The sequence below is a fragment of the Diadema setosum genome, chromosome 22 (assembly GCF_964275005.1).
Source record: "Diadema setosum chromosome 22, eeDiaSeto1, whole genome shotgun sequence".
NCBI lineage: Eukaryota > Metazoa > Echinodermata > Echinoidea > Diadematoida > Diadematidae > Diadema > Diadema setosum.
Window position 1 is genome coordinate 22,624,008 of NC_092706.1, and position 26,270 is coordinate 22,650,277.

The 26,270-nt window shown below is 40.1% G+C and overlaps 1 protein-coding gene across 1 annotated transcript in view; it reads right to left on the reverse strand.

Moving 5' to 3' along the window:
• LOC140245104 (carbamoyl-phosphate synthase [ammonia], mitochondrial-like) overlaps window positions 1–26,270 on the reverse strand; it is a 132,958-nt gene that overhangs the window by 97,782 nt on the left and 8,906 nt on the right. The window contains exons 10-25 of the mRNA XM_072324701.1: window positions 24,855–25,052; window positions 23,689–23,925; window positions 22,980–23,090; window positions 22,014–22,142; window positions 20,530–20,674; window positions 19,287–19,497; window positions 18,535–18,733; window positions 17,459–17,629; window positions 16,031–16,149; window positions 15,655–15,796; window positions 13,363–13,428; window positions 12,610–12,673; window positions 11,407–11,588; window positions 10,559–10,683; window positions 5,861–5,930; window positions 4,725–4,792 (exon numbers count right to left, since the gene is read on the reverse strand). Coding sequence (XP_072180802.1) covers window positions 4,725–4,792; window positions 5,861–5,930; window positions 10,559–10,683; window positions 11,407–11,588; window positions 12,610–12,673; window positions 13,363–13,428; window positions 15,655–15,796; window positions 16,031–16,149; window positions 17,459–17,629; window positions 18,535–18,733; window positions 19,287–19,497; window positions 20,530–20,674; window positions 22,014–22,142; window positions 22,980–23,090; window positions 23,689–23,925; window positions 24,855–25,052 — 2,237 coding nt within the window. The remainder of the gene's footprint in view (window positions 1–4,724; window positions 4,793–5,860; window positions 5,931–10,558; window positions 10,684–11,406; window positions 11,589–12,609; window positions 12,674–13,362; window positions 13,429–15,654; window positions 15,797–16,030; window positions 16,150–17,458; window positions 17,630–18,534; window positions 18,734–19,286; window positions 19,498–20,529; window positions 20,675–22,013; window positions 22,143–22,979; window positions 23,091–23,688; window positions 23,926–24,854; window positions 25,053–26,270) is intronic.

Below are 26,270 nucleotides of genomic sequence, written 5' to 3' on the forward strand. Positions count from 1 at the left end.
TAATTCAATTTGTTCATTTTTGAGTAATTCTTCTTCCATATACTTGCATATGTATATAATCTTGTAAATTCACTTTGTTCACTTTTAGGTAATTATAATTTGATGTACTAGTAATTCTACAAAGTCCTTTAATTCACGTTGCTCACTTTTGAGTAAATGTGACCCGCTACAACAAAATGATCCTAAAGTCGGGCGAGGTCGATTATTTGAAAACTGCATGACACAATTCCCTAATCTTTCTGCTTTAAATTGATATATAACACGTCTTATAAAAACAATCGGCTGCGGAGATATCGATGTTTAAAAGAGAGCATGTCAAGACGTCTGGGAAATCACTGTTTTGAGAAAAGCGCCCTAAAAGTTCTCCTTGCGACGCAATCACAATCAAGAGACACGCAAGTCAGTATTCACCTCCGGACAATAGAAGTTAAGCCCTAGCAACCCCCGAAATGCTCATTCAAACACAGCGTCGGCGGTTTCCTCACCGACCAATCAGTGACCAGGATGTCAGGAGAAGCGGCTAGGCATAGCGCAACCCGCCCGCACGCACCAGTCGACTGGGCAGTGTGCGAGCTTCACGCTTCAGTTAGCGGCAAGCAGCAAACTGACCAATGAGATCACTCTGGTTGTTGTTAGGGGCGGAGCCTATGTGTGGCGCTCAATCCAAATGTTCGAACCAGTTTCTGCTTCGTTGAAACGCTAAAAAAACATGGCCCAGAAAAACGCTATTTTTTGGTCTTTCCTTTCATCATTTTGCTTCAAAATTTCGACAGATGATAGAAGACATGTCAGACTCTAATAATATGTCAAATTCAGAAAATCGTAAGTTTTGACCAATTTTGATGCTCTAACTTCAAACTCAATTTTCACGGCTTCGACCGTGCGTGACTTTAGGACCATTTTGTTGTAGCGGGTCACAAATGTTCTTTGATGCACTTGTAAATGAATATAATCCTGTGATTCACTTTGTTCACTGTTTAGAGATACATTATACATGTAAGTACCAGTAAGTTTTTGATTAATTGTAATTCTACATTATTATCTTGAAATTCAATTGCTCACTTTGGAGAGTTTATTCTTTGATACACTTAACCCTTACTGTACTGGGCTATTTGGCTCCATGAAAATACTGGGGGGAGGGGCCTGGAAAGCCCCCCCCCCCCCCCCCATTGATCTCGGACACGCAATGTCCGATGAACTTGAAAATTTGCAAGCTGATAGATCTTCACGTGCTGAATCTGACGGTGTAATTTATTTTAATCAATAATGTATTTTTTTTTTGCATAATTAGCTAATTAATTATTCATAATGCGTATTTTATGCATCGAGGGATATTTTCATAATTTCAGCCTAAATAAGTACAAAATTACATGAAAACTGTGTAATAATGAAGAATAATGTTTCCTAAATGTGAAATAAATCAGAGAGAGAAAAAAAAAAAACGAGAAAAAAAACTTTATGTTTTGTATTGTTTTTATTTCTTATGTTTTCTATTGTTTTATCTTCCTTATGTATATCATTGTTCCTAAACTTTGCCCAATTTATTTCAGAACAATATAGAAGCATGAACCAAGTGGAAAATCAATTCCTGAGCAAAATTTATAAAGTAATGCAAGCCATGGTCTATTGACAGTATGTAACTGTACACAAATATATGCAGCGATTAGCCGTTTTAATGACATGCGCATACTAATTGGCTCATAACACCCCCTAGGTAGGTCCGATATGGACAAATGTGGTATCAAATTGTGCGCAAGACTTCAGGGGAGGGGGGGGGGGCCTCCCAGCCCCCCCCCCCCCAAGTGCAGTTAGGGTTAATTCTATATAAAGTAATTTTCCATGATTTTTACTTGCATTTGCATTAAGCTATGTACATTTCCTATGTTTACAAGCTGTAATTGTGAAAAGAAGGTTGTGAGAATGAATGTTTAGTGTAGCATGCGAATACACGCACTAAGTGCATTTTCTTCATTTGAAAGGAATACAATGACAGATTTTTCTAGAATGCAATGTTTTTATGTCATGGCAGGAAACATTGATAAGAGCTCTGTGAGATAAGTTTCCAATTTTCTAGAGGGTTGGAGGTTAGAGACTCCATTGTCTACTTATGTTAAACAAAGAAGTTCAAGGACTACAGGGCACACTTAGTGAACTTTTATATATCCAAGCAGCCAAGGTTGATCTGTATGGAATCAAATCTTAAAGGGACGCAGTCCTCACGAAATTTAAAAAAATATGTTGTTGTTGGTACCTCCAATGAACTACTTTCATAAAAAACAAACTTTCAAATCACCAAATAAGCTCCTACATTTCGCTTAAAAAAGTGTGACTCTGCAAATGAGCAAGTCTTGGCGGAGAGTCATACGTCATCGATGCACAACTCTTTCCAGCGCCGTTCTGCTCGTCATCCCTAGTTATTTATAAATACATGTTTACTATTTATTTTTATATTAATTGTATATATAAATAAGCTTGAAATATTTTGTTTGAAATAATAAAACCACATGTTGTCACATATTATGAAAAAATCAGATATGATCATTTTGAACACTTAAATTGGTTTTCTGAGGCACGGCTGTCAACTTGAGAGTAGGGCATCAATGACGTTGCACCTTTTGGCAGGCTCTTATACGATCGCTTGCAGGAATTATTTTTTGAAAATCGCGTACGGAGACAATTTTTGATGTCCACGCATATAAATTGGTGAAAGGTTATATTTTTTACTCTTCTTAATTATCAGTACAGTGAAAATCTCAGGACTGCTTCCCTTTAAATTGTACTCTAATATCATGCTAATTTCATGAACATTACACATGTACCTTGTTCTATAAATACCAGATTAATGACAATGAGATTTATCATTATTCTACACCCTGTTTCTTTATCGTCGTAAGAAATGAATCAGCGAGTCTTGTATCTTCATTCCTGTTCGCCTCGGCCTGGTCACAGTCACTTTCGTGTCATGCAATTTGAGGCCAACATCCCGCGAAACTTGCCGTGGTACACAAGGTGACAAGCAATAGAAGGCAGTGATCAGTACTTCCTCCATTAACTTGATCGAGAGTCAGAGCTGGATTTCAGTAGCAGTTTCCCTCTTCTCAGGACGGGCGGTGATTTTCGCTAGCTTTAATAGTCTGTAGTGCGTCTGCCTCCCAATCTAAACTAGAGAAGCACTCTGAGAGCGCAGACCTCCGCCAAGCATGCAGCTCATTTCCACCACTGTCTGATCTTGTTCTTCCATAGAGATATCAGTGATTTCCACCCATACAGATACGTACATAATGTAGTATTGTGTGCTGAAAGTCGCCCATTTCCTAATACAGAAGCCTTTGTTACGTCATAAACCCTCAGCTGCACGGCGCGCCTCACCCTAGCAGAAACTACAGCACGCACTTTAGTGCGCACATGCAAACCTCAAATACGCGCAGCCTGAACTCCCAAGTTCATTGACCCTACTTGCCAAAATATCAAAAATCCTTCATAAATTCCCACAGAATTCTCGGATCACTACCAAAAGTTAATCGTTTGTTACTTGTGTCATTCTCAAACTTTCCTGCAAGTTTCATCCCAATCCGTTAACTACTTTTTGAGTTATTTTGCACACAGACAAACTAACTAACTAACCAACGAACTAACTAACGAACAAACCAATGGTAACGAAAACATAACCTCCTCCCTTGGCGGAGGTAACTAGAAATACCACTAAAGGTGATTAATAACCCCCACTCTCACAACCCAGACTACTATGAAAAAAACATTGAACCAGGGTTTGATTGTGTGTATGTATGTGTGTGTGTGTGCGTGTGTGTGTGTGTGTGTGTGTGTGTAGTATCTTGTGAGTACCTTGCGAGTTTGATGGCTTCACAATTGTGGAAGTAGTTCAAACCACACAATTTTCAAAAAATATGTTGTTACCGTGGCAATGCCTTGTCAGGTACAAACACAAAGTGTGTCTTGCATAACTACATCATTATACATACCAAATTTGAAATAAATTGCTTAAATACTGTGGTAGTTCACTCAATGAGTTTTTGAGAAAATTGTGGTTACCATGGCAACACTTTCTCCGACAATCACACAAAAAAAAAAACATGTCTTGCACATCTACCACACCTCAATGTTATCATGTATCCCAAGTTTCATCAAAACTGCTTCAAAACTGTAGGAGGAGTTCGCATACCACATACCGCATGCTTAAACACTGGAAATAGTTCACTTCACAAGGTTTGGGGAAAATTGTGGTTACCATGGCAACACTTTTTCACATACATTTTGTGTATGCGGGGGTATAATGACTCAGGTTGGATTCCAGAGTCTAGCTGAGCAGTGTTGTATGTAATAACACCGCAGCCACTAGTAGAAGCAAAACACTCCATCCCTCGGAAAGGACATTATAACAAAGGTCCAGTGTGCCAGTTAAAAGTAAAAGATCCCACTTCAGTCATTCATCGCAAAGAGCAGGGTACTAACCTCTTGAAATGGTCCACCAACCTACTCACACAAGATAACGGGTGAAAGATGCCGACCCCTCGTGGTTTATGCCAGGTAGCTGGCAATAGTCAGCAAGCGATAGATATATATGGATGTATATTCTTTTTGTTTTCAGGAGACGAAGGTGGAAAAATGTTGGGGAGATAACACCAACACCAACAGCACAGCACCAGCACCTGTATCACACTCACAATCACCAAACACATGATCAGCTATCAGCAGTATTTTCTCACCTGAGGACAAATGAAGGCCGAAGGAGGCATGGGTAACCCACACTGGCAGCAAACTCCAGTGCCTCATCCTGGGGGAGAAAAAAAAGAAGAGAGAAGGTACATGTACAGTCAAACCTGCCTTTAGTGGTCACCTGTCCATAGCAGCCATCAGCTGCATACGGCCACTAAATAGTGTTGCTGGGCGAGCAGAAAAAAAAATGGGGTAGAAATACTTTATTGAAATCGCAACCTGATATTTCTTTATGCCTAACTACGAGCAGATGGGGAGTGGTCTCCAACATGAGCTAACAGTAACAAAATATTTGCATGTAAGACATATCTGCCTGCTGCCATGCAACCCTGAGAAAGTGGAAGACATTGAAGTAAACTGCGCTGTTAAAATTGACTTTAGTGTATACTGAATGGAAGAAGTCCCATTACAATCAGACATATGATAGAACCCAAGAAACCCCCTAAAAGTTCACCCTTGTCACCTTTTAAAAGCATTACTCTTTTTGGGGGGGACAAGACTCTGCAGAAAAGTGAAAAAAAAAGAATAGCATGAAAGATTGATGACATATGAAAGACACATCTCCTGGGGGACTTGGTGTACACCGTAGCTGTAATATGACATAAAAAGCTCAACATTTGTACTTAACACCACCAACACAGCGTGGCTTACACAACAACCGAAAAAATGACCTCACATTCCCAAATATCATTAACCCACTAATCATATCATAGTGGTTTTAATGAACATTAATGTGTCTTAATGAAGAAGTGCCTACAGCATGCAATGATTAACATGTCTCACCAATATGGTACACAAACAGATTTCATATGATTCAGTCTTTCATATTGTTAAAAATAGATGCAAACATTCCACAACTGCTACAGTGCAATCCCGTTATAACCAACACAGTTACAAATAACAAAATTCTGGTTACAACAAAGTAAAAATTCTGGCAGCAACATTATCCGCTCTTTGTTCTTTATTGTTTATTTGTTTGGTTACAGTGAAATTTCGATGTAACGAAAGAAAATTGCTAGTCCCGAGGACTTCATTATAACGAGAATCCACTGTATTTTGCTAGTGGTTTGATACAAAAGCAATCATTTGTCTTGAATGTGTGGTTGGTTTGTAAAGAGCTACTCACAAGTGAGGCCAAAGCTCTCCACGGGGCTTGGTCGACATTCAAGTCGTCGAGGATGGCTGAGAAGATAGACCTTGGAAAAGAGAAAAAGAGACAGAGTGACCAAGGGAGAAAGACAAATAAAGCAAAAGACAAAGACAATGTTTAGAGAGGGAAGTGTAGAGACAACAGGGGTAGAACAGAAATAGTCATAGTGATAAAGTCATAGTAAGAGAAGAGGAGAAAGATACAAGTAGATAATGAAAATGATGATTCAGAGCTTTTATATGGCATCATTATCATATGTACTTTGTTTTGATTTTTATCTTAAAAAAAAAAAAGAGACTTAGGCCCTGTTTTAATAGACTTTACCCTGACAGCGTCATAACAACGTCCGGGGAACAAAATTTCTTGCCTCGGGAAATAAAACTGCTGGAGAGAGCGAGGGCTATCGTATCAACAGACACACACTGAAAACCTTCTCTGGGTAGGTATCCGTAACAACCTACCCGTTCACGAGCAAAGAGGGTGTGGTTACAATCCACGCATGTGATTAGCAAGTGGTGTGTCATTCTGTTTGGACTGTTGCGCACGCGTGTTGAGTATATCAAAGGAATGCTACTGCATGAGCATTCTAAAAGAAGGGTTGTCAGTGTAATTCAATTACCCGAGCTGGTTAGGGTAAAATTTGGCAAAAGTAACTTTGACGATGTAAGAGCAACATTTTGCAGGGACCGTTTTAGCACATTACCCGAGCTGGTTAGTGTAGAATTTGGCAAAAGTAACTGCGACAATGTCCGAGCAACATTTTGAGGGGGCTATTTTAACAGACAGAGTAAAAAAAGATTACCCGGACACTACCCAGACATTGTCGTAGTAACTCTGGTTTGGAAGGCTTTGCTAAAACGGGGCTTTTAAGCAATGAAATGTCTGGCAAACAAGAGACCCACGGGTCTCGCACTCACCCGAGTATCGCAAGTTCACCTTCCATGCATTCTTGCAGACTCTTACCTGAGAAAATTGGAACTTGAGGTCGGGGACAGCTTTGAGAGCTGGGGGCATGGTGTCTATTTGCATTTTCCATCACACTGGTAAAAATACCAGTCAAGTACACTATACTAAGAAAATTGGACTATGCAGGTTGGAAAAACAAGTGAACCGTGGGTCTTGCGCTCACCTGAGTATCGCAAGTTCACTTTTCACGCAGTCACTAATCTAAATCATTCACAGCTCTACTAAAATTTGACCAAGCATTCTCAAGTAGAAGATGAAAATGTACAATAAGGGCCCAATTTTTTGAAGATTCCTTAATTTGGGGGGATTGGGGCCCCCTGGGGCCCTCTGGGTGGGGCATGGTGCCCATTTTGATAAATTGAGATCCTGACCCCCTAGGGATGCTACCTGCCAAGTTTGACGAAAATCCATCATGAGGTTTTCAGGAAGAAGATGAAAATGTACAATTCAGGCCCCCATTTGGACCTTCCCAACCCCACCCCCCCTGCCCCCAAAGAGGGGCACCCCTGGATCTGCTATGAACAAACTTGAAACTACAGTCATTAATGTACTCACTCATAGTATTATCGTAGCTCTATAACTTCTGATTCTAGAGAAGATTTTTAAAGATTCCTTCCTTTTGGGGGGTTTGGGCCCCCCTGGGGGGCCCCCTGGGTGGGGCATGGTGCCCATTTTCACAAATTGAGATCCTAACCCCCTAGGGATGATACCTGCCAAGTTTGGTGAAAATAGAACATGGGGTTCTCAAGAAGAAGATGAAAATGTACAATTTAGGCCCCATTAGGACCCCTCCCCACCCCCCTCCCCTGGGTCCCAAGGGGGGCACCCCTGATTCTGCCATGAACAATCTTGAAACTGCAGTCATCAATGTACTAACTCATAGTATTAACTTAGCTCTATCACTTCTGGTTCTAGAGAAGAAGATTTTTACAGATTCCTTAATTTTGGGGGGTTGGGGCCCCCCTAGGGGCCCCCTGGGTGGGGCATGGTGTCCATTTTAACAAATTGAGTTCCTAACCCCCTAGGGATGCTACCTGCCAAGTTTGATGAAAATCGGTCTTGGGGTTTTCAAGAAGAAGATGAAAATGTACAAAGTTTACGCACGACGCACGATGGACGCCGGACGAAGGGCGATCGCAATAGCTCACTCGAGCCTTTGGCTCAGGTGAACAAAAAAAGACTTAAAGCTTTATCGCTTTTGATTCCAGAGAAGAATATTATTGAATATTCCTTAATTTAGGAGGTTTGGGCCCTTGGGGCCCCAAGGGGAGCATGGTGCCAATTCAAACACATTGAGATCCTATCCCCCAGGAATGCTACTTGCCAAATTTAGTGGAAATTCATTATGGTGTTTTCAAGAAGATGAAAATGTACAATTTAGGCCTGGCATTTGTCGATTCGTTGATTGTCAGTTTGGTGAAAATCAGTCATGGGGTTTCCAAGAAGAAGATGAAAATGTACAAAGTTTACGCATGACACACAACACTTCATATAAATGAGGGGGTCGCTGCAATATAGTGCTAACTCACACTTTTGTCAAAATTGAGTTACATTGCATTTTCATAATCCTTATCCTTACCTCTAATCTCCGTGGAAATATCATATTTGAATTCAACCAATAAGATGGTAAACAAAAGCATGCATTCATGTTTTATTAATATGCAATGTATGGACTTTCCAAACATTCAACAGCGATTATCTCAAAAGAACTATTGTGTGGGTTAGCACTATATTGCACCGACCCCCTCAAATGTGCCATGGGCAGATGTACTGTAGAGAAGGAGGGATGAGGAGAGACAAGGAAGGACTGAAAGTGAAAGTATGAAGGATAAGTGACAGATAAGAAGACAAATCGTCCGGTGAGAATGATAAGGGCGTCAAGTTGCCACTACAGCCACAGTGTTCGAGGCAACTTCATTCTCATCCTGCAAAATGCAGACACACGAAGACACACAAATACACTGTACATTGATTGGAAGGTACACGCAGACATACACCAGAGAATATGACAAAGACTTAAATACACAAATGAGAAATACAAAACATAACACCATGAGGGAGAGAAAAGAATTAAAGCATAAACAGAGGGAGCAGTGAATGCATAAGAAGAACACATCAACAAAGTTTACACCTTGAAATGAAAACACATTGGTTCAACACCCTGGTGTAATCAACATACACCGAATATTTTGCGAGGATTTTATTTTTTTGCCAATTTTGATACTATGGTGCCATGCACAAAACTACATGTAAAAAATGCAAAAATATTTATTCTGATCATGGCATGAATGTGACATGTAGCATAAATTTCTACATTCAGACTAAACTCCACAATCGCAAATTTAACCACTCGCGAAATTGTTTGGAAATCCAGACTTGCTGAGTATATGGTGTATACAGTATTTCATCTGTAACTCTTTTCAAATATATGTTGCAATTTTTTGGAGGGGGGAAGGGGGAGGAGGAAGGAATAGTGCCCTAAACAAGGTCATTACTGCTGTTCTGCTTGGCAAGATTTCTTTTTTTTTTTTTTCATTTTTATAGATTTAACCCAAGCTCAGCTCAGAATAAGGACGGATGCTTCAACACAATGATTTTTGTGGATATGTAGGTACTTGATTCATCACAGCCGAGCTCATAGAAAGAAAAACAAAGATCGTCTTGGAATAGGACAATTCTTTTCCTATTTTGCTATTATATTTAATCATCATGTCTCCTGTGTATTTATATCTAAAGAAACTGCCATTATCATCCACTATCATCATGTTATCATCCACTGTGGTGGACGATAACATATTTTTGTTTCCATTAACTATCTGCACAACAACCATCACCACTCCACGAAAAGTGTGAAATTGTCAGCAGGTCTGATGACTGTCTCAATATATTCCAATCCTCTAATTAACACTTGAAAAAATGAGTATGAGTGAATTTACCATCTGCAATAAAGAGCCACACCGTCATACTGTCATTGGCATCATTGCCATAAAAACATAATCATTAATAAAATCATTTTAACAAAGGCCAATATAATCAAAACTGCCATCATCATCACAACCAAACTCAGTATTACAGAATTCATATTCACTGCCATCAAGTCGTTATCATCTCATCGACTTTCATCAATAGCTCTAAGTAAATTGACCATCCTCATTATCAATAAAAGTTATCATAAAATGACATTTTGAAGAGGAAGCAATATCATCTCAATACAACGTTATCAACAGACCTGTCATTAACATTTTGAGCACATACATGTTCTCATCATTTTAATCCTCACTGATGGTACCTCATTATAAATTCCCACAATTACATCCATCATCGTCATTACTGTCGTTAATAATGACTGCTGAATAACAATGTCATCACAAATCCCACCCTTACCAATGACTTCACTTTCATTCCATCGGTACAATCATGACTAACACCACTGAAAGACATTCATAACATCTAATCCTCAGACATTAGAATCATCATCGTTATCACCAGAACTGCCAACACTGATCGACATCACCGCCATCATCATCATAATCACCATAATCAGTGCTTCCCAAAACTGAAGACATTTTTTTTTTTACAGTTGCCTCCAACAAACTCCTCACCATTACAATCACTATCACCATCATGACTACCATTAAAACCCTCTGCCAACACCACCACCATCATCACCATCTGCATCATCATCACTGCCATGGCAACCCATCTTACCTCTCCTCAGCAGCATGGATCTGCAGGGGGCTCGTTCCAAGGATGTTCACACCGTCGTTGTAGAGCGGCAGGGCAAGATTGTTGGGGATCTGTCCGCCCACGGAGATGATCATACCAGTGCAGCCCTGCAGAGTGTACAAGTGAATATTAAGAGGCATCAGGTGAAGAGCAAATGCTATGCTTTGTGATGGTGTCATGGTCTAGTGGTTTGTGCTTTGCATAATCATTTGGACGTCCTGGGTTCAAGCCCCTACCACAGCACTTGCATAAAAAGAGCAGGACACTGTCTGCAATGACTCCTCACCAGCAAGGTGAGTTAATGGCTACCAAGTAGGACCCAATATGTTATTGTTGTCAGGCCTAGCATTTGTGCCCCAGGAAAATGCAACAGCATTGGAATGAGCTACAGGGAGTGGAATGAGCATGCGACTCGCTGCTGAAAACTAATTGTAGAAAAGAGCAGAAATAAGTTTTAAAGCACTTTGAGTATAACAACATGGTGGAAAGGTGCTACCAGAAAAACCGTATTAGAGAAATTACTCTTCTCTCCCCCCCCCCCCCCCCCCCCCCCCCCGCTACATACTGTTTAGTGATAGGGTTAGAGTGAAGATTAGGATTAGGGTTAGGTTTAAGTTTAGGGTTACAACTTGGATTTGGATTAGGATTAGGTTCAGGATTACAGTTAGGGTAAGGGAAAGGGTCTTGTTGGGTAATTGTCCAGGGGGTAATTGCCTAGAATCAAATGAATAAATTAAATTACTGTGACCATTATCATTTCATGCATTAGCGCATATCAAAATAACCCTTAAAGACTTAAAGACCTCACTGCCAGGCTGCAGTTGTTTTACCTCGTGCTGATAGATGTCCAGTACTCTTTCTCGGGACAGCTCGTCAAAGTAGAGCCGGTCACACTCATCAAAGTCCGTGCTGACCGTCTCTGGGTTATGGTTGACCATCACCGTCTTGCGTCCCATCTCGCGCAGTGACCGTATGCTGGACACGGCACACCAGTCAAATTCAACACTGCTCCCTGGATACAGCAGGGAAGGGGAGGTGGAATGAGATTGGGTACCTATATCCTTCTTTTTTTTTTCTTGCATATCATTACAGCACAGTTTATGGGTCTTCATTCACCATGACTACTGCCCTCATTGTCAATTTGCGTGTACACTTTTTACCAATAGATTTCCGGTAGTGTATGAAGGTGCTGGGCTGGACGGTCATGAATACGCATTAGTACTGACGTCAGTCATAGACGTGTATCGCACTTTGATGTCTTAAAAGACTTCAATATACTGACGAAATAAACCTCAATCCCATTTATAAAAGACACAAAAAACATGGTGAAAATGATTTCAAGACTCTGACCACGTTTTGAACCCGTTTCGAACCCGCACAGCCCTTCGTGTCGAGTCTGTGACTCTGCACCCAACCCACTGAGCTATGCGAGATTCGCTGCCATGCTTGGGTTGTTTGGATTCTTATAATGTTTTGTGTATCCCACGCTGAACTAATGCATTCGTGTTTTGGTGCGAGTGTTGTATGCAATGCATGCAATCGACGGATTCGAGACGTCATCGTTTAATGTTTATTCATGACCGTCCAGCCTTGCACCTTAATACACTACCTAGATTTCCTATGTTTAGGACAGTCTTACTTACTTGAAGTTAGCTATTAAACTACAATTCCATCATGCTGTAGCTAGCTTTAGGTTACAAGCCCTTGTGGAGCCTCTAATTATCAAATTTATCAAGTTTCTGCGCAGCCATCGTTGATGAGAAGACTATTAAAGTTCATGACATTATGTCATGTTATGTACAACGCTAAAAGAAAATTGAAACTTTGAAAATGTATAACTTTTGAATGCACTGTCCGATTGTTCTCAAAATTTTACTGAAAAGGGAAAAGGGGTTTCATTCCCCTTTTACCTTACTTCTGAAGTCCACTGAACATAGGTCTGAAATTAACCCATTCCTTACGGGAACCTGGTGGCTTGTGTATAATGTCTATGGGGATTTCAGAATTCAGTAGCAAACAGGTTAAATCCTTACCGATGTGATATGGTCCACAACCAAGAACCATTGTTCCTCTGTCATCAAAGGACAGATCATGCTCCTGCAGTTGTCATGGACAACAAAATAAACATACAATGTATACTCCTTTTCACAATGTTGCTTTGAAAAAAGAAAGCAATAATACATTACTTTGAACAGTTGAATATATTACTTCCCTACAAAGCTTAGAGATTCAATGCACTTTTCGTATGATCTTAGGACTACACAATATTTGGTTGCTAATAGTCACAATTGTTCACATTGCTGTGAATAGAAGAAACCATCTCTGACAAGGGACAGACTACATTGTATTTCTTGCCACATAAATCATTTAAGTGTACATTTACAAGATCTCATCCATGGATCTCAGAAGTTGTGTCAAACTAGCTTAATTTACAGTGTGTACATGGAGTATACAGTATTCAAAGTAGAGAGTTCTACACTTTACACAAATGATATTAAGGGAATCATTTTTGTAACGGGCTTGAAATTTCCTCCATGTTAACTTCAGGGTTAAATACAAGAAAACAATAAAGGAATGGACCTGCAAATTTTATCAGGTATCTCACAATATGTGACCTTGTTGTATTGGAAAGTAGTATTTATGTCATATATTTATGTCATATATTTATGTCATATACAGGAACAAATTAGATATTTTTCATGATGCTAACACCATGATTACACTCTGAGAAAAAAAAAACCGACTAGTTGTGCTATTGCGTCTAACCTCTGTGTAATTATACTCACCATGCCATTGTAGGTGCAGTAAAGATAATTGGTCTTGGCAGGATATTCTGCTGCCATGGTATCAATCTAACAAGATGGAATCAGTTAAAAACATCTTAGATTACTGACATAATATCAGCAGACACATACAGGACTGTGGGCAAAGGAATGGAAAATTAATCAAAGGTTTGCCATTCTCAATAAAAGTCTCGATAAAATTTGCAGGATGATACTATGCAATGGAAAGGTTGACCAAACTTGCATATATTTTGGAATCCCAGCAATGAATTGTGCACATTTTTTTTTCACTACATTCCATGATAGTAGACATCAAGCTAAAGAATTTCAATTGAAGTTGCATGTTATTGACAAGTGTATGCTTGAATGCACTTGTACAATTTTGTAATACTATGCTGATGGGTATTCTATTCTACTTGTTGCACTATTCATGGTTTTTGAGGTACCACTGGTGGGGAGCGATTGAAGATTGATTTTCATTCTGACCATCTCCTGTCCCTCCGTTATTGGGGTTTAACTCCTCATGATGAACATGAAATTAAAGGCAGTCTTCTCATTCATAAAGCCACTGAGTGGTGTGTTCAAGTACAGTATGAGCACATTGCATCCTAAAACATCACTTTGTGTCATGACTTCATTGACCTTTGGTTCATGTACCCACTGGAATTCATAATGGGCTATGTAATTGTTACACTGGGGTTGGTTTATCTCTTACTTTCCAGACAGGTTTGGGGGCAGGGGAAATCATTGTATCTGAGTTCCACAAAAGGAGCTTGGCAAATTTAGAGCTACATTAACTGTACATCGGCACACACAATTCGTCTTCAGACACAACAGACTAAGGTTAAAGACTTTAGATGATTGATTGTTGCAAAAATATCAATTTCTGCGAACGGACAGAAATTGTCAACTTCTATGATACACATCGCAATGCAAAAATCGATTCAGCACTGTTCTTTCTCTTTTTTTTTTTTTTCATTTTATAAATTCAAATGAAATTGGTTTTCTCATTGCAATCCAAACTAGAAATGTCGCTACAGCGACTGGTTATACCCCCGCCAAACAACATTTCATAAGCTTTGGTCAAAACAACATTTGATAAGCTTTGGTCAAAAAACTGAGGAAGTAGTTAAATCCGCAAGATCTTTCCTTGATCTTCTGCCATTAATATGCCGTTACCATGGCAACGTACTTTCGGGTACTGTCGAAAAATGCGTCTTGCACATCTACAACCAAAGGCACACATCTGTACCAAGTTTCATGGAAATTGGGCAAAAACTGAGGAAGTAGTTTGCAACACAAAATTTTCCATCATTTTGGCTCAAAATATGTGAGCTGTTACCATGGCAACATACTTTTTGTCACTGTCAAGAAATGTGTCATGCTGACCTATATCCTAAGACAAACATTAAATATGAATTCCATGAGAATTGGAAGAACACTGATGAAGCAGTTTTGCCATGAAGCATTTTGCCCTATATTTTACCAATAACATGCCGTTACCATGGCAACGCACTTTTTGCCACTGCGGAAATATGTGTCTTGCACATTAACATATTCAGATGAACATCTGTACCTAATTTCATAAAAATTGATCAAAAACTGTGGGAGGAGTTCGCGACGCAAGATTTGTACCCATTTTTGCCCATAATATGCCGTTACCATGGCAACGTACTTTTGGGTACTGTCAAAAAATACGTCTTGCACATCTACAACCCAAGGCACACATCTGTGCCAAGTTTTATGGGAATCGGTTGAAAACTGAGGAAGTAGTTCGCGACGCAAGATTTGTACCCATTTTTGCACATAATATGCCGTTACCGTGGCAACGTACTTTAGGGTACTGTCAAAAAATACGTCTTGCACATCTACAACCCAAGGCACACATCTGTGCCAAGTTTTATGGGAATCGGTTGAAAACTGAGGAAGTAGTTCGCGACGCAAGATTTGTACCCATTTTTGCCCATAATATGCCGTTACCATGGCAACTTACTTTTGGGTACTGTCAAAAAATATGTCTTGCACATCTACAACCCAAGGCACTCATCTGTGCCAAGTTTTATGGGAATCGGTTGAAAACTGAGGAAGTAGTTTGTGACGCAAGATTTGCAACGGACCGACCGCCCGACCGACCGCCCGACCGACCGACCGCCCGACCGACCGCCCGCCCGCCCGACCGTCCGCTGATTCCTATATACCCCCTTCAAACTTCGTTTGGCGGGGGTATAAAAACAATTAACTCCTGTGTACAAACAAGGCTTTAAAGGGTGTTTAAAGGACCACATCACTCCCCACCTGCTTCACCCAGGGGAAGATGTCGTGAGACAGCCGCAGCTTGCGTGCCTCCGTCTCGCTGACCCCGATGTTCTGGCCGATCTGGAGGTCGGAGAATCCCGCCTCCTTGGCCTCCACCAGGTTTTCACGGGGCACTGTCTCCCTGGAGACCAAAACAAAAAGGAGGAGGGAAGGGGGAGGGGCAAACATTAAGTTTGGGTCTATGGTACAACTATGGCAGAAATATCAACTGTACATATAAACATATCAGAATCAACTTGGCTATTAAATGCTACAGATTTCCATAAAGAGAGATTTGAGGGAAGATCATATAGGAATGGTAGCTGACTCAGCCTTGAAAGAAGACTAGGCTGATGATAATCTATACAGTACTCACACAGAGAAATTCTGGAGGTTGGAGCTGATGTGCATGATTCTGTCCAGCTTGTGGAGGAACCACTTGTCTATGGCCGTCAGATCATGGATCTTGTCCACAGAAAAGCCAGCCTTCATGGCCTGGAAAGGAATAAAGACAGTTTGAAAACAGAGGAATTCACACTATGGTCAAATGGTCAGGGTCATCTCTTGTAGGCATTAGATAATACACACGACAAAGAACCATTCCTACAAATTGAAACTTTAAGAGGAGTGGAACCCAATTATCTATATGGACTGGGTGAATGCAGCTGAACACATCAGCAAAGTGTAAGGAAAATCAGACAATCCATCTATACAGTTATGAATCTTGAAAGTTTCAGTGCTACCATCACTGGATGAGAAGTTCCTGGCTCCATGCATGCACAGTTATATAAAGAAAATACAAAATTTCAGCTTTTCTGTAACACTCAACCGGCTGCGAACTGGGGTAGGCAGATTTAATGCTAACATGCATCGTTGGGGACTTCGACAGTCACCGGCGTGCATTTGCGGAGCAGACGAGCAGACAGCAGACCACGTCAGCTACAACTGCCCTGTTCTTCAACCCCCTGATGGGATGACCGACCTGACAAGTCCAAACGATGCCCAAGCCAACTGGCTCGCCCGGCTTCAAGATATAGCCTGATACTACTGTCTCATATGAAAGAAGAAGAAGCTTTTCTGAAAAGTACACATTCTCTTGACTTGTTACTAGCATATGTTCTGGGTAATATCATCCCCCCTGCTTTCAGTACTCTTTTATCATGCTAGAAAAATGAAAATATGTTGAATTTTCTTTATATTTTCTTTACTGTAAAACAATATTTTTGCGGAATGAAATTTTCGCGAGTTGCCTCTAACATTCAATGCACATAATGTAGACAAGAACTCTGACGTGCATTTTAATTTCGCGAATCTTGGCTCTCGCGAAATTTGGGAAATTCAAATGCACACGAACATTCCTCGTTTTACAGTATATCGTTTTTCATATGTGATATCACAAACTGTGGTAGTCTTCTCATCTAGCTACAGCTGCACCAAAACTTTAAAAATCCATAACTTTTGAACAGATTGATTTTCCTCTAACTTCCCTGGTGCGTTCTACTTATATTGCTGCATTCCCTCAATGCATGTGCATATCTGGATTTCATTCTCCTTTAATTTCTACCACTCCCCTGCCCCAGCCCAATGAACGAGAACTCAGTAACATCCCAAGAAATCATCTACACTGATTAGGTACTGAGTAATGGCTCTATTCGTGGTTTGAGGGTGGTCAGAACTGAAGCATTTCTTCTATTTTCTGTAACAAAAAGTACAACTAAACATGTGAACAAAATGTTATGATATACACAAGTTCTGGACTCTTCCACAAGGCTTTACTGTGATTATCTTCAATGTTTTCATTTACCTGGGCAACGGCATAGATGCGGTTGCTTGAGGGCACCCTAAGTTCATCCTCGAGGGAGCCCTTCAGCGACTTGCCATTGGGGAGGTTAGGGCTGAAGCCCTCGATGGACGGGTGGATCATCCTTAGGGCTTTCTGAAGACTCTCCTCAAAGGTTCGTCCAATCGCCATCACCTGGTCAGATAAGCATTCTCAAATATTAGAACTACTTCTTTTTCCCGCTGATAGGACATAGTTTGTAAAGTTATGCTGTTTTGAAACTTCTCAATCTTGTAAAACTAAGCCAGCTGCAGTAGATGACAGTAATTATACTCAACAATGCATTGATGCTTAAGAGAAAAAGGGCATCAAGACTTATTTGCAATGCCCATGCTGGAATAAGTCGCTTAGTTCTGATCTGCTTTATTCCATTCTCAGCAGAATGTCAAGAAACAAGGAAAAGATATATGTCATCTAAAACATTCCACATTACGAAAGCAAATATCAGGCAAAGAGCAGCAGTATCAGCTAGATCTTACATCATCCATACCTCATATCTATTGATTAATCAGTATCATAACATTGACAGCAAGGTGCTATGTCTGTAATAGATTGACACTCATGGCACACAAACAAAAGCAATTTTTGAAGACATGCCACCACTGTCTCCCATGTGGCATATGTAGTTGGGGAGGGAAAAAGAGAGAAACACTATAAAGTGATATTGCCTCCACTTTCTGGAATTTACCACTTTTTTAGGGGGAGGGGGAGGGAAGGGTAGGGGAAGTTGGTGGCGAGGGACAGAGCAAGAAGTCTCTTGTCAATGTGGATATGGATGTACATAACAAAGATATGGCCACCATCAAAGTCAAGCTTTCGTTTAAGATGGTGGTATCCTGCATTTCTGTGTAATAATTTGATTTTTGAATAATACATGATTTCATTGTTTATGTTAAATATGACACTTTATGCATATTGAATGAATTTGTTCGTGTAGCATTTTTACTGTACAATTGAAGATTTCTTTGTACTGTTTTATTTTTTGTGAAAAATGATGAAGCAAAATGAAATCAGAATCAAAATCAAACGAAGGCACGCACCTCCCCAACGCTTTTCATGGCACTGCCAATCTGGTTTGAGGTGCCGTGGAACCGGTCCAGGTCCCAGCGGGGGATCTTGGTCACGATGTAGTCCATGCTGGGCTCAAAGCAGGCCGTGGTGGACTGGGTGGTGGCATTCTTGATGTCTGGCAGTGACACCCCCAGCGCCAGCTTGGCTGCTATGAAAGCCAAGGGGTATCTGGAAAAAATGGCAGCACAAAGCAATGAACAGAGCTGTAGAGCTTGCGACATAAAACTCAATGTATGGGACTGTAGACAACATTGCCCACAAGTCACGAAAAGAGTTGTCCAGGTGCAGTAAAATGCAAAATGTACAATGAGACAAAATACTTTTATTATTTCCAATCATAACAGCCAGTATGTTTTTTGCTGCTTTTTTTTTTTTTTAGTTTTATTGATGTTTTCCTGCTCCTCAATTTTTGCTCTTTTTTCCCCATTTTCAATCAGAACAAAATTGGCAGGAGGTACTGTAAATGCCAAATATTTCACAAGGTTTTTATTTTTGCGAATCTTGTGAGTCAGGTGCTATTCCACGATTTACAGACACGCGAAAATATTGACTCTGATCCCATAATGAATGTGATGTGAACGCATACATTTTTCTATTCAGTAGTGTACTCCACAATTGCAATTTTAACCACTTGCAAAATCATCAGGAAGTCCCAATTCATGAAAAATACACTCACTAAATATATGGCTTATATAGTAACTCCTCCTCTAAGAGAACTCACCCCGTTGCCTTGGAAGCCAGGGCAGAGCTCCGTGAGAGGCGGGCGTTGACCTCGATGATGCAGTACTCCAGGGAGGACGGGTGGAGGGCGTACTGGATGTTGCACTCCCCGACAATGCCCAGATGGCGCACACACTTGATGGCGGTGGTGCGCAGAAGATGGTACTCCTGGTTGGAGAGAGTCTGACTGGGGGCCACAACGATGGAATCACCTGGTATTGGGGAGAGGAGGAAGGGGGGAGGGGCATGGTCAAAGGTATGACTACACTCAGAGACTACAACTATCACACTTTTGGTAGGAAATCTCTCACTTTGAGGTCTTTTTCTCAAAATCGCCAACTCTCCCAAATGAGTTTGAATTTCTCCCGCACTAGCTTTGTGTTTCCAGAAGAAGACATATGTGACCCGCTACAACAAAAGGATCCTAAAGTCGCTGACGGGCGAGCCAAGCATGGCCCAGAAAAATGCTATTTTCAGGCCTTTCCTTTGATCAGTTAGCTTCGAAATTTCGGCAGATGATAGAAGATACATTAGACTACAAAATTATGTTAAAACAGAAATCCAAACGTTTTGACAGATTTTGGTGATCTGACTTCAAACTCGATTTTCTCCGCTCACCCGTCAGCGACTTTAGGATCCTTTTGTTGTAGCGGGTCACATATTTTCTCTAGCTTAAGATTTGGCTTTCTCCTGAATAAATTCAGTTTTTTCAATGATGTCCAAAATATGGCAAAGGCAATACCAGAGAGCATCTTAAAGGGACTGTACAGTACTGGTTGAGGTAGATATTCATGTTTTGAACATTCCTAAGTGAGATAATGAAAAGCCTCTTATGATATATGAAAGAGCATGTAATTCTAAGAAGGATTAAACGTTTATTTGATGAAAATTGGTTTTCAAATGGCTGAGATATCCAAAAAGGTGTTAATAATAAAAGGCGACATGCCCCAACTTTATTAGGATATCTTTGTTTCACCTTGTTTTTTGGATATCTCAGCCATTTCAAAACCGATTTTCATCGAATAAACTTTTGATACCCCTTAGAACTGCATGCTCTTTGACATCTCATAGAGTAGTTTCTGAATATCTCGCAAAACGTTAAAAGCTAAATCTTCACCCCGACCAGAACTGTACACACCCTTTAACCCTAGAGCTTCCACACCCGATGATTTACAATGTCAGGAAAAGAAAGCTGACTCTACTAATGCTGTTTTTTTCATATCTTAACACCCCCCTCCCTTTACCTGTGTGTACTCCAAGGGGGTCAAAGTTCTCCATGTTGCAAACCGTCACACAGTTGTCAGCTGCGTCTCGGACCACTTCATATTCCACCTCTTTCCATCCCAGCAGCGACTTCTCGATTAGCAGCTGATTGGACAGTGCCAGACCCTGCATAGGAAAGGATAGCATCCATGGTAACATCACCTCATGACCATGAAGAAAGGACACCAAATCTATGAACAATCACCACCTCCCCCCCCCCCCCCAAAAAAAAAAAAAATAAATAATAATAATAATAATAATAATAATTATCAGGGTGGTCCACAACTTGATATTTGAACATGTTGCAAGCTCAGAATTTGAGAATATTGCAGAAATTGTATGTGCACACATCATGAGCACATAGTACGCAATATTTCGCAGCTGAGTACCTTTGTGCTGCTTACATTCAATATTCTCTATCTTATTTTGCACACATATATCTTAGTACCAGGTAGTTTGATGTCCCTAATGCTTTGCACATGTTTTTCGCATATTTGAATACATTTTATTTTGAGCTGACACAAATTCTTGAGGATGTTGCACAACATGTTGCTGGCTTTTGAGGATGTTACACAAGAGTTGAGGATGTTGCACAAGAATTTGTGCAAGTTGGAGCGACATGCTGAAATCCCTCATGGACCACCCTGATTATAATCAGCCTGCATTCCCTGCAGAAATCAGAGTCAAATATCCTTCTGACTCCATGTACCCTTCTCTTCACAGCAGTTTTGACACCATCTGTGCCATTTTGTCTTCAGATAATGTTGATCATCACTAAATTGACTTGAATTTGTTTTACATGGTTAAGGAAGCAATGGACCCTTGTAAGCAGCTAGGCAAGAGGATAAAGTGCTTTGCCCAGGGGCACCACCACCACAGCCTGGGGACTTGAACCATGGGACCTCCTGATTGAGAGCCCATGGTCTCTAATCACTAAGCCACAACAGCTCAATGAAAATCTCTCTCCCCAGCTGTGAACAATTACTGGAATGACGCACTCCTAATCCAACCAGACACTTCTCCCAGGTCCAAGTTGCTGAAAGCAGTGTCCTTGTCCTCTCTTGTCTCATCTCATCACGTCCCATCTAACAACATACTGTCCATATCGTGCTGGTCATTTGAAGAGTTCTATTGCAAAATGAGCTAAGCGCCATTTTTAAACATTGCAACGTAAGTCCATTATCAGATAGAGCAAAATCAAACCTTTCCAGTAATACCTCACTTGTGACATAACAAGGAATATTCTAGAAGTTATGATTAAAAATGTCCCGTATTTTCTTATTATTTTCATTGTTTTTTTAGCAGTTTTTTAATCACAAATGTCTGAACTTAACATGAATGGAGTTACCTCATTTATTGAATTAAAAGCAATTTCCAGAATTACTTCAAATTCCTCTTCTACAAAAGAAGCACACATCATAGTTAGCCAGACTGCCTACCCTGCAGTAAACTGAGTGTTTCTCACCTGCCGTGCTATGTCCAGCAATTTTGCCTCATTCTCTGCAACCCCTGACCCCAAGCCTCCGAGTGCGTATGCTGCCCTCACCATCACAGGGTAGCCAATCTTTTCCGCTGCAGCAACTGCATCAGGCACCTGCATCACATGTGTTGGCACAGCACAGGACAAAAAGAGCCCATACTTTAGAATATGCACCATTTACCCACACAAAACACTGAAGATGACTTATGCACATCTTATTTATTTCTTCTGTTAAGAAAATTAGAATAGTAGATTGATATGTCTTGCAGATTTGATATTCATTCAATATTCATCAATTTAAATTATTTAGGACAGTGCAGCAAGACAACATTACAAAGTTCTCGCAGCGCAGAAGAATATATATGCATAGTTTCTGCACTCAATAATGATTCATTATCAATACTGTCCTATCTTTAATTCATCAATCTCAATGGGCAATATAATACCTGACTCAGAGAGATTTTTATAAGAAAAACAAAATGGCAATATTGAGTGTAAAGTCAAGTGGTATAGAACATGAAACATGATTAAAACAACATTACAACTGACACTTGAATGAATACTTTGGATGTTGATATAGTAGTGGGAGTGGAAATTGATTAACTCTTTAGCACTACATTTGACCTTTCTGGATACTGTGCAGAAAAGCATCTACCCTACAGAGTAGCATGTGAAAAGTGGCTCTCTTCTAAATATGGAGCTCATTAATGTCATTGTGTACATACATTTATATTGTCTGAAATGGAGACTATGGCACCAACACATAATTACAACATGTAAAATATAATTTACCAAATATTTGCTGGTATGCTGAAATCAATATAAACTAAAAGCATGCAATCATCAATGACACAGAATAAAGAAATCAGAAAAGGTAGAAAAAAAACTGATTTGGCATGACCTCCTTTCAGAATCATTACAAAGATTGATGAAAGCTCTGTTCACACTCACCGTTTCCACAGCAACGCTGGGAGCAATCTTTTCATTGATTTCCATGAGTTTGTCATTGAACGTCTGCCTGTCCTCAGTGGCCATAATCGATTCAATGGGAGTACCCAGTACCTGATGGAGGGATTTCAAATGAGGCATTCCTTTGACTTAATGTAAACATTATTAATTTTGCATTGAATGGCTCGCAAACATATTCACAGGTTCTTAAATTTGCACCACACAACTGCCTACCTGTACGTTTCTATTGGTGAAAACTGATGTTCTTCTTCACTGAACAACATGCATACAGATACATGTAAATGAGATCAGTAATTTCCACTCATACGTATGCACGCTGAAAATTGCCCAACTTCCCAATATAGAAGCCCTTTGTTACGTCATCAGCTTCCAGCTGTGTAGCACCTCGCCGGAGCAAAGCATGCAATTTAGTGAACTTTATGAAAACCTCAAATATGCACAGCTTGAACTCTCAAGTTCAATGACCTTACCTGCTAAAATATCAATAAATCCTTCACAAAATCTACAAAAATTCCAAGATCACTACCAACATTTAATCATCTGTTCCTAATTGTGACATTCTCAACCTTTCAGGTAAGTTTCATCCGAATCTGTTTGCAACTTTTTGAGTTATTTTGCACACAGACAAACAAACAAACAAACAAATGCCAATGAAAACAGAACATCCTTCCTTGGCGGAGGTAACAATTACCTGGACCCCATATTCCTGCAGCACACCCCTCTTGTAGAGCTCCACCCCACAATTGAGGGCCGTTTGACCTCCCATGGAGAGGAGGATTCCATCTGGCTTTTCACGCTTGATGACGTCGGTGACAAACTCAGGTGTGATCGGGACAAAGTACACATTGTCTGCCTGCTTCTCGCCATATTCGTTGGTCTGGACCGAGGCAATGTTTGGGTTCATCAGCACAGTCTGAATGTTCTCTTCCTGTGGGCAAAGAATGTTAAATTGAATTGAGTTGAGTTGAGTTGAGTTGAGTTGAGTTGAGTCGAGTTGAGTTGAATCAAATTGAATTGAGTTGAGCCACGATAAGCATGTAAGGTTGAGTTTGTTTGTTCATTTTCCATCTGACAAGGTTCAGTGAGTTCACTCGAGTTGAGTCGAGTGTTGGGTTCAATTGAGTTGATATGAATGGAGATGCGAGTGTCGAGTTGAGCACGTTGAACTGCATTGAGTTTAGTGAGCTGACCTGAGGTGAGTCAAGAGTGTTGGGCTGAGTTGGGATGAATTGAGTAAGTTAAGTGAGTTTAGTGTGTTAAATGTCCTGTTTACCTTTGGGAGCAGTGATTTAAAAAATGTTCACGATATCACTTTTGATGCATAAACTGTATGTGTAGGTCAGTTGTATCACAGAACATCCTACCATAAAATCAAATTGCAATAAAGCCTAAAATACAAGGAGATATCACTACTTTTCTCATGAAACCATAACTGTAGACAGTTTAGTCTGGAAACATTTTTATTATAACTATTATTCACATTTTGTATATTTAACAATAGTTAACATTGATTATACTGGTTCAAATTTCTACATTGGTTGTTTCTATCCATAACTCACTAATGCTGGGTTTTTGTTCATCTGTAAATGGTAAATTATGCCATTAAGTTGACTTGATTCATGGATAGGCAAACCTAAGCAAGACCACATAATCAGGACTCCATCTGAAAGACTTGATCTTGACTCAAACTTCACTGATGTGATCTACTAATTTTGCTGCATTTACTCAATACACATGTACCTTTTTAATTCAATTTCATTACCCTTGAAGCATGAAATGGAATTTCCCTTAATTTCAATGACCGGTTCTGCCCCTCAGATTACCAAATTTCTTCTCTCCTCATCCCACAAAATTCACCTTCAGGGCCTTGATGGCTTGAGAGCCCGAGTAATCAAACTCTCCGGCCTGTCCAATGGACAGTCCACCCGACCCCAGGACAAGCACTTTGGAGACATCCACTCTCTCGACCTTCTTTACAGCTGGACTCATCACTTCCTTGATGTTCTTCGTTTTCTTTCCACTACGCACCATGTCCATGAAGGTGTCAAACAAAAACTGTGGATAGAGTTAAATGAGGGGCATGAACAAGTGTTAATTGTGACCCAACGTATATGTTAAAGACATATGAAACCAAAGTACATTATACAACACCTAAAAAGAATGCAGCTATTTGAGTGGTTGATTACCTACCATGTGATATTCAGTTAAAAGTCTTTACTCTTGCAATGGAACAAGATTTCAGACTCGGTGAAAGAAGAGTTGCACTATTCAACTCGGCTTTGCCTCGTTGAATAGAGCTCCTCCATCTTCACCGCATACGAAATCTTGTACCATCACACTCATGACCATTTATTATTTGCATAATATTTGTCAGTATGATGCAGGCTATCCATCAAAGATGCCTGCAGGATGGGGCTGAAAATGTGATTACTAATGTATTCCAAACAGCCTGCCTTTACCACTGCCTCTTGGTCATGCATTCAACATTAACCTTAAAGGGCAAGTTCACCTTCATAAACATAAGGATTGAGAGAATGCAACAATATTAGTAGAACACATCAGTGAAAGTTTGAGGAAAATTGGACAATCGATGCAAAAGTTATGAATTTTTAAAATTCTTGTGTTGGAACCACTGGATGAGGAGACTACTACAGCTTGTGAGTCATATGCGTACAACAGTATAAAGAAAATGTAAAGAAAATTCAACATATTTTCACTTTTTTCGCATAATAAAAGAGCACTTGACTTGCTTCTTTCTAAAGGCAGGGGGAATAATATTACCCATAACATTTGTCGGTAACGAGTCAGGGGAATGTGTACTTTTTTCAAAAGATGAAATTTTGTGAAATTCTCTTTATATTTTCCTTATATTGTTGTACACATGTGACATCTAAGTTATTCACACACTGCAGTAGTCTTCTCATCCAGCGGTTACTGCACAAAAACTTCAAAAATTCATAACTTTTGAACGGATTGTCTGATTTTCCTCAAACTTTCAATGATGTGTTCTACTAATATTGCTACATTCTCTCAATCCTTATGTTTATGAAGGTGAACTTGTCCTTTAACTCACTTAGGAAGGGCCGATTTGGCTATAACACTCATTTCCAATAGACCCCTGGCCAAGTATACTCGGGACTAGTCTTCAACGGGGTTGAAAAGTCCCTGCAATCCAAATGTACATGAATACTGACCCTTTTACACAGGCTAGCACATGGTATACAATTGTGTCTATATTACTTCTGTTGTGTCAATGCAAACATATTCAAATGA